Source organism: Hylobates moloch, unplaced genomic scaffold (genome assembly GCF_009828535.3).
Source record: "Hylobates moloch isolate HMO894 unplaced genomic scaffold, HMol_V3 SCAFFOLD_66, whole genome shotgun sequence".
In the NCBI taxonomy this organism is placed as follows: Eukaryota; Metazoa; Chordata; class Mammalia; order Primates; family Hylobatidae; genus Hylobates; species Hylobates moloch.
The window spans coordinates 33,073-42,958 of record NW_026652341.1 but is presented as its reverse complement, the minus strand read 5'-3'; the positions used below and the strand labels follow the sequence as shown (position 1 = coordinate 42,958).

The window sequence follows — 9,886 nt, the reverse complement described above, 5'->3', positions numbered from 1 at the left end:
ACAAAGTTATAGTTGCAGAGACAAGATATAAGGTTAAAATCTCTGAAAGATCTCTTTAATTTGTTTTAGTTTCTGTTCCAATTTTTAAGGTTCCATATTAACTTCTTGAGTGTGAAGCAAATAGTGCACCATGTTCTTTCTCAAAGTAGCCACTGAGTTGGACTCTTGGTGGCACAGTGACAGATAAATCTTCATTATTTTGGACACTGATACAATGAGCGTAGTAGCTCATTCCAAACTAGCACACATCTTTGATTATGAGCATGGTAAACGTTGCTGATACAGGTACAAGTCTGTGTTGCTTTGGAAATGACCAATCTCATGACCTAAATTTTGGGTAAAAGTACATTACATGTAGATTTTTCCCAACTTGACTGAATTTGAAACAGTATACTTACTTATGCTTTAATGTATGCAATCTTTAAGGCCCAGATAAACTTAATAGATGGTGTTTATCTTACCATTATTTTATGCATTTTAAGTATTAAACTTTGAAAGAAAATACCTTTCTAGGTTAATAAAATAGTGCAATCAAAACCTTTATTAATTTTTCTCATTAAACTGAAAAGATAAACCAAATGAATGAGAAAAGTGGCAGTAAAAGATTTAGCATGAAATATTATTTCTCAGGTAATGTCAAGAATATTATGAAAATATATACTTGCTTATAACTGAATCAAAGAAAATGAATGCATTTACCTTTGAAAAGCAGAGGTACTGATTGCCTTCAAGCTTCGGGTTATAGGACCTTAGGCTGGAAGCTGATGGCCCCACATAGCTGATCTTCTGGTTTTGTAATGAGAGAAAATGGAAGAATCTCTCTGGAAGGAAAACTTAGGTCATTTATCTCTCAAGCTATATCTATTCCATAATGTATATGGAACAGTTTAATAGTTCTGCCTATCTTTCTTTGCCAGAGTGGAAAACAGGTTCAAAATAAAATAGTCTGAATTATCATAAAGCCAAAAATAAGAATGGAGTATTTAAAATTATAATTCACTTAACCAGTGAAAACTGAACATATTAATCTTCTTTAGTCGGGGACCTGCCATCATCTTTTGCATATTGTATTTAGCCAACAACCAAATTTTAATTTTTAATTAGGAGACATTAAAATATAATTAGCAGCAGATAACAGAATGACAAAGGTACAGAAATTCATAAAGGTCAAAGGAAGCAGCATTTTTAACCATAGCAAGAAATGTTCTAACATGAATTTAGGGAATTATGGTGAGTGCTTCACCTTCCCCACATTTGCCTCCGAGGCAAATTTTCTAGAAGCAACATTTCTATTTGACAAGAGTATAATGATAATAATACAGAAATAGCTGTCAAAACCAGAGAGTGTACATTCTTCAGAGTCAAGAGACTCTCAAACCTCAGTAAACACCATGTATAAAGGAACACAGCAAATTCCAACTTAGCACAGAGGTAACAAAATTAATTCATCGATCAGAAACTGATACAATTTTGAATATGCACTTTCCAGAATGAAGCAGAGGACAATAAAGACCATCTGCAGCTGTCAAACCTGTGGAAGTGAAACAATGAATTACAAAATTCACGCAGTGTATGAATTATCAATGAAAAACAAATGCTTGGTCAAAAAAAGTTGGTCAGTGGCCCAACACATAGATATTCTTAAGTATATATTTATATATATAATGATAAAAATCAGCTTGCATGAGGGTCGCAGTACATCTACTTTGAAGTTATAGCACACATACTATAAGCAATTTACAGAATTTGTCAGGTTTGCATATACAGGAATTGCAAAATGAATTAAAATACATTGAAATATAAAACACTCAAAATGTAGTTCTATAAACCTCCTAGGATTGACGGAGATTGGCCATAACCAGCATTTGCCACCATTGAACAAGAACTATAATCAAGAAAAAGAAGAAAAATCCAAGAAAAAAGCGGAAAATAAAAAAAAAAATTCTTTCTCATGTTATTCCTTATTTAGAGTAATGTCCTCCTTGTTGACTTGCAGTGTTGATAGTTTTGTTCTTGCCCTAAAAAGGGGGTTTTGTCTGATGATAGCTTCTGTTCTGTAGCCTTTTGATCTCTGTTTGCTTCCTGAAGATGCTGGGTCCTTTAGTAGGAAATTAGTGGTATCCATAGTAAATATTCCCTATCCTGATGACATTCAGGCCAACCCTTGAGCAGTCAGTGAGATGATTTTAGTCCCCGAAAGAAAAGGGAAAAAAATAGATCTTGCTATTAGAAAACGTTCTATCACTTCACACTAATTCTTTTAAAATAAAAGATCAGTGTTTTGCCAAAGAAAATATGATCAACAAAGCATGTGATAGCCTCTTCATTTATGCTTCCGGAAGCAGGCGCTCCTTGTATAGTGAATTAGAGTACAGTGGGTGCAGGGTGGTGCTTGGAGTTTAGGGTCAACTTTGCTGTCCGCTCCGTAGATTTTACAGGCGATTTGCTCTTTGCTTTAAGAAGAGAAAGTGATATTGGAAAAAAGTCAGCACTTTAGATTAAAGCAAAGCACCCTTCACAAAGCCACAAACAAGAAGCAGGACAGAAAGTCCATGGCTTGTAGCTATCCTCGCACCTGCGGAAGAAGTTATAAGATATTCGCTCATCTTGAAGATTTCCAACGCTCCTTATTAGGCTGTTTTAAACACATACATATATATATTTAATTAGCTCGCCAGCTTGGCTCTGGTGCTCATGAATGTCTTGGCATGCACTGCAAACAACAACACATACAAAGGATTTCAGTCCCAGGAAGTTGGTGTTGTTTGTTTTGTCTGTTTTCAAACAATGCCATCCCACGGCTGGGAACACTGAGAGGGGCAAATCCAGATACTTTTCCCTCAAGTAATTCCTTGAGGATCATTGCCTAAAGTCATCTGGTTCTTCCTATACTGGTATCTAAAAACACATCCCTTTTTTTTTCCTACTGCATGAACATAAATCCACAGGGGATATGACACAACCTGAGAACAGCAGGCTCCTCAACCAGGGGCAAACTTGTTCTAGGGTGGGTGCATTTGGGCATTTACTTTTTACGGGGGGTTTTTTTTTTTTTTTTAATCCTCGAAATCTTGGAGAAAGTTAGTGCTATCAAGAACTGGAAACTCCTGAAAGAGCTCCAAGACTATCTCAGGGAAGAAATTGTAGTTTTGCATTTTTTTCTTCATATATTTTATTTAATAAGCTTCTAGCTACAAATGACATATTGAATACCTTTATTAGTAAAGAACAAAAATGTGATGAGGATCAAAGCATTACCTTCTTTCATTTTTAACTGGAGAGAGATTAAATGTGTTTGAAGGGGTAAGCGTGGGGAAATGCAATCTTTTGAATACTTCATCTAAATCATGTTTGGGTCCACAATGACAATGATAAAAACTGTGGCAGAACTCCTTGTTCTCTAAAAGTCACTATATGTAGAATAAATATTTGGGGCTTCCAATGTAGCCATTTAGTAAACTCACATTACTGTATTTCTGCTAGGTTACTTTAGTGTTGTTATTAATTTGCCTTACTGGTAGGTGGGCTAGATATTTACCAGTATACAGTATCTCCTTACAGAAACCTAGTGACTGGAGGAAGACCCAGAGGTTAGTAATGGGGCTCTGCAGAGTGGTCCTCTATTCAAGCTGGGTGACAAGTTTCAAAAAATGCAACAGTGATAGCTCAGTTCACGTGCAGTTCTAAGTACAGAGATTTTGCAAGGAAAATGTACACAATCTATGTAGAACCAATAACATCAGAACTTTCCAAAATTAAACACGTATTCTCATTATCTTTTGAAGAGAAACTCTTTGACAGGGATTCATTTAATGAAAAAAAAAAGAAAGAAAAATAAATTATTAAATGCTTCCCCAAATAGGCAACAGTCCTTGATTTCACACAAAGTATGTCTGGTATTGAATACAAGTTTTAAAATGCTGAAAGCAAATACAACTTGGTAAAATAATTCACTATTTAAAATGTATTTTGTGAAATAATGGTTTTCTTTTCAGCATTGGCATTGCAGATTGGCTCGAATTTGTTGAAACTGCACCATAATTTATGTCATCCCTTTCTTAATTAATCAACCCTTCATAGGACATGCCCGACCCCATTAGCCCATTGAGATATTATGGAAACAGCTGCTTCATTTTGACCCAGCATTTCCTATCATACTATATCCAGCATGTGCAAGTTAAAGCGTAATTTACATGAGTATTATAACTAAAAAGAAACCCAATTATGCAGTGTAAAGAATATTTTGAGGCTACTAAAATTTTGAACTTCCATCAGATATGTAATATACTATTGAAGCATGGTACTTTTGTTTTCAGATTGTAATCATTCAACCACTCTAGGTGCATGCATTTACTAGCATATTTTTAATTAAATACAATTCATTTTCACCAGGAAAATTACAAAGATTTTTTCCTATATAGTAAATTCTAAAGCAAATCTGTATTGTCATCAAATCACTGATTGTGTTTCTCTCCTTTCTGTTTTTTATTTATGTCTTGAATGAAAAGATATGTACTTCTTTATCTTTGTAGGCCCAAAGACTTTTAGAAGTGAAATCTGAGGATCTAAAATGCTATAATTTGTCCTGTGTAATTTTAACAAATAATCATCATAGTCATTTTCATTCAGATTTATACTAGTTACATAATGCCATTACTTCTTATCAAACATGTTATGGTTTATTGTATGGAAATATTAACTTTTATACAAGTAAACTTCGGCTACTCTGTGCTCATTTTAAAGATAAAAATGCTTTACTCTTGTGAAATACGCAGAGCCAGGATTGCCGTCAGGACCGCTGAGTTCTGATTTCCTCTGCTGCCACTCACTTTTGAGATCTTAAATGAGATACTATTTCCACATGTTTCCTAAAGTGAGCATAATAACTGTGTAGAATTATTTTATTCTTGTCATATTAGTATGCCAGGTATTGCACTGTGATAGGATTGCCTATTTTGTTTTATTTGGTTTCTTTTGCTCTCTGCTGAGGCCAAGCAGGACTGTGATCACCTTAATACAGTCACACATTTAAGCAACTATTGCCCTCAGATAATTGCCTGTCCACTTATCTGTTCCTGGTAGCTAGTTGTAATCTCTCTCTCCTCTGAACTTCAGCAGTATTTTCTTTTGCTAGGTTCTTTACCAGGCCTACATTGTGTGTAATTAATCATATTTGTATCTTACCTCACTGATTATGCTATTAGCTCATTAAAAGCAAGGAGTAAAATTTTTTGCAAGTTTAAAAATTACTTTCAATGTGTAAAACAAGGGCCTCGAGAGTTTTCAAACTTTACCCCCAACATAAAATGCTCTGTGAAGAAGAAAGGAAGATGCTATTATCTAAATTATGTGAAGAAAATTTACAGGCAGCAGGCCTAGATGAAGAGAGGCCTAATAGGACCTAGAGGTTTCTCTTGGACACAGAATGCCATTTCATAATGTCCTTCGACATCTATTTAATCATGATGCCTTTCATTTGCTTTGTTTTTATGCTTGAAGATTTTCATAGTGCTCTTGTGAGTGTAATTCCCCCATCTTTGTAAGGCAGAGGAAGTGTTTTCTCCATTTTGTAAATGGAAGAGTCTGAGAAGTCTTAGAAGTCTAAGCAGGGCAGAAACTTGGCTTCCATTTCTCATCCTTTTCTCTTCCTCATGCAAGAGTGGTGTGGGCCTCGCCTCCCCTGAGCTGCATCAGGCAAGCATTTCTCAAGAGAGTGTGACAAATGAAAGCCTGGCCAAGGAGAAACATGGAAAAATCCTCCCAGATATTAACTTCACTATCATATGATTTCAGAGAATAACAGAAATTCCATATATTTCATCACAAAAAGAAAGTAAAATTAAAAACAATCGAAACATAGTAGTTGAGACCTTGGCAGCCTCAGCAGTCTGGCGGGAACGGTGTGAGGCTGCCCCTCCCTCCAGTGGACTGCCTGTTGCCAGCCAGAGAGGGCCACTGCCTGGAGAGGTCAGGGCCTGCTTCCGCGTCACTGCTTGAGTGCTACCAGCTCCTGTTCTCGTGCCTCTTGCCCCTCCGTGCCCCTCTCATATGTCCGCCAGGTAGAAGCGCTCAGCTGCCTTTCGGCACCTTCCTTTTAAGTTTAGACCTCCGTCTGTCCTACCATTTTTTCCCTGCATCTGCAGTCATCAGGCTGGGAGACAGTGGGCATGCTGAACAGTGCTGCATCCCTTCACGTGCCCACACCTTGCCCTCCAAAACGGCTGAAACTATTGGGGACCTACTAGGTGCCAGGCAACATGCAGTAGGCACTGTGCCTCCAGCGTATTGGTTAATCCTCACAACAATCCTGTGTGGCAAATGTGCAGATCAGGAGTATGTAACCCAGCAAAGCAAAATAACTCATCCTAGCAGGGAGTGATGCAAAGACACAGAAATGAAGAAACAGCAATGTGGTCCATCAGCACAGGGCAGAAATCTGCCGCTTTCGGAAACCACCTGAGGCAAGCAACCTTGCTGCAATACCCGACATTTGTTACATTGAGATGTGCAGCTATCATTTGAATGTATACTCATCTTTTCAGAGGAAATGTACCACATATACCATAGTTCACATATAACATACTTCATACTTGATATAAAACTTAACTTTTCCCCAACTCTGAACTGATAAATATTAGATATGAAAACATTATCAGCCTCTTGGTCTTTCAATGCATTAATAAAATGTAAAGTTTTTTTGTTCTTTGTAATGTACCAAATTTCTTATGATATAACAATATTTTGAACTTTTCATAGCATAGACTTTTACAGCTTACAAATGTTACTCTGAATTCTTTTAAATATTCATTTAATACCTGGCTCCACTATTATTCCAGCATTCCTTCTTCTTTTCAAAAACCTCTTTTCCAAGCTTTTTATTCAAATTTGGTAGTCTGGGCCCAGGAAAGGTTACATTGATGGGTCAAAGTGCCATCATTAGTTAGTGACAGGGAGAGAATGAGAACCAGAGCTCTGGGCTCTAGGAAAGATCCCAGAAGAGGATGTGGGTATTTAATTCAAGGCGCTGAGTGTAGAAAACTAAGTAAACAACTTATTCCATGTACCTTTGATCAGTTCTCCAAATATCCACTTTCTCTTGGCTTTGAATATTTTCTGATGGATTAATTTCCTGTGTAAATACAATTTAGTTGGCTTAGATATGGGGCACATTCAGCATTTTCAGGGCATTGTTCTGCAGCATTAGGCGTGATTCCTGATCGGCTTTTCTATTCTTTCTCTTCTTGTTTGGGTATCTAATGTAATCAAAAGGAGCAAAAAAAAAGAAAGAAAACATTTTCTACCCCCACTCGTCACCCCACTGTGGCTGCATGGTCTGACTCCAGAGTCCTTGTTTTGTAAAAGTGAGTATTAGTGAGGCTCATAACAACAAACCCAAAAATGGAAATCCTCCAATAGTAAAAGTAGCAACAGTCAAACACTTTTGTCTGCGAAGAAGGCCAGCTTATGAAGAACTGAGTGTCCATTACAGCTCTTCGAGTAGATGGGGCCCTTCAACATATTTCTCTTTTATTACAGGTGCCAGCTTCAGAAATGAAAATCGCTGTGTGAGAAAAACCGAGCCAGCTTCTAATGCAATTTTTATTCAGGTTTGCACATACTAAATCACTGTTTAAGGGGAAAGGTCAAATAATAGAATGATTTTATCCCATAATTTTTTGAGAAGAATATCTTTTTATTAGAATGCTTACATGTCCGGTGCCAATTTCTTCCAGAAATCTGTTTTTTAAAAGAAATGTGCTTCACTTTGACCTAATACATAAATTGCCTATTTAGTGTGCCCCGGAATGCTGGTAGCAGCTGTTTAAATTCCCTTTCTTGCTTTCCTCTAGTCAGCAAATTTACAGCTCTGTTCTAGTTATGAGGGCTCTTACTGTAGCTGAGGGAGAGTGCAGTTGCCCATGAACGCAGGTCTACAGGACAGGGTGCATGGGTGCCACTCCATTCACCAGAGATGGTTCTCTCCTGTTGCTTAGAACCCTGCTCTGCAGCTGTCAGGCCTTTCTACCTCCTGCAGCTACTGAAGAGTGGATGCGTGCAAGCAACGCTGCCTTCCTCCTGCTGGGGACACAGCACATCTGAAAACAGCACATTTTCATGGTGGCACACCCATTCAAGCAAGAACTGATTTTGTGCAGATGGGATAATGGTTATGATAGAAGCTGCTAATAATTTTGAACACTTATGATTTCTTTACCTCTGGCTGTGATCCCAGGAGGTAACCATCATCATTTTACTGATAGGGAACTGAAGCTGAAGGGGATTATGTAACTTATTGGAGTTTATTCAACTAGTAGGTGGTACAGGTGAGACTCCAATACGGTTTCTGTTTGACTCTAGAGCTAAGATGGTACAAATATTTGCATCATAATTTCATCTGGCAATTCCTCATATCTGAAAACTTTATACTTTCCCAATTCTGCCTATTAAAAATATATAGAGATACGAATGGCTTTGGCAAAATGCAAAGAAGAACAATATAAATTGGTGGAAAAACAAACAGAAACCTTTCCGAGAATGAAATTCTAATACCACATATATTTAATAACTGCTTTAATGCATAAATAAGAATGATTTATAATTAGCACTACATTTACTGGTATATAGACAAATGTTGCTAAAATGCTTGAAACTATTGAGTCACAGAGTTTAAAACTGCTTTAATGCATAAATAAGAATGATTTATAATTAGCACTACATTTACTGGTATATAGACAAATGTTGCTAAAATGCTTGAAACTACTTAGTCACAGAATTTAAAAATGCTTCCTGACTGTCTGCTTTCATTACTCGTTAGCATTCTCTTTATTAATCACCCATAGGTAGTTTTAATCCAGGATTTATTTGAATAATCACAAATTCCATATTAGGAATTCCACATGTGGCTTTGTTGCCCTGATCATGAATGGTGCTAAATTTGACTAAGGGTTTCAGAAAGTGTATTGAAGTTGAGGAGTGCAACAGAGACAAATGGCATCCATGTGCACTGGCGTCCTTTCAGCGATCATGCACCCAGAGCCCTTCCCTGGCTCAGTGAGGACAGCTTGCCCTGAATTAGGAAGCCAACAGAAGTGCATCACAGCTAGTATTATTGACTACTAACTGGAAAGGGCACAGAAAAGAATAACTCGTGAGTTGAGGAAACAGAGGTCAGTTTGGCTGAATATCTGAGAAATCACTAATCAGTTGGTGACATAAAGAATACCTCTCCTTATCCACGCCCTCTTTGAATGTTGCTATAGACCGCCATCACCAATACTGTCAGAGAAAAATTTCTCACCAAAGCAGGAAAAACAACTCATATTTTTAAAGAAATGGCAACTGAAGAACTCAGAGTGAAAAAAATAGAAGAAAAAGAAAGAAGGAAAGAAACATAGCTGCAAATATGTGATTTCATTTTCCATATATCTTCTTATGTAAATTGAAAAATAAAGATATAGCCAAGATTTATAAATATAAAAACTAAAGGCTGGGAGCGGTGGCTCACGCCTGTAATCCCAGCACTTTGGGAGGCCGAGGCAGGCAGATCACGAGGTCGAGAGATCAAGACCATCCTGGCCAACATGGTGAAACCCTGTTTCTACTAAAAATATAAAAATTAGCTGGGCGTGGTGGTGCATGCCTGTAGTCCCAGGTACTTGGGAGGCTGACACAGAGAATTGTTTGAACCCAGGAGGTGGAGCTTGCAGTGAGCCGAGATCATGCCACTGCACTCCAGACTGGGTGACAGAGTGACACTCTGTCTCAAAAACAAACAACAAACAAAAAACTAAAAAACTAATTTTTATGGTTCATTACTGTCTGACTTTGAGGAAGGAATTATTGGAGGACCTAATGTCAATAGGACCTACAAAAGCATAAATTATAT

General features: G+C 37.3%; 1 protein-coding gene across 3 annotated transcripts in view; it reads right to left on the bottom strand.

Moving 5' to 3' along the window:
• Positions 1-521: 521 nt before the first annotated feature.
• Positions 522-9,886, bottom strand: part of LOC116463804 (V-set and transmembrane domain-containing protein 2A) — a 28,594-nt gene continuing 19,229 nt past the window's right edge. Inside the window, exon 5 of one of the 3 annotated variants that reach the window (XM_032147070.2) lies at positions 522-2,575. In XM_032147070.2, coding sequence (XP_032002961.1) covers positions 2,499-2,575 — 77 coding nt within the window. In that variant the 3' untranslated portion in view covers positions 522-2,498. The other 2 variants (XM_032147069.2, XM_032147071.2) reach the window with 2 other exon arrangements.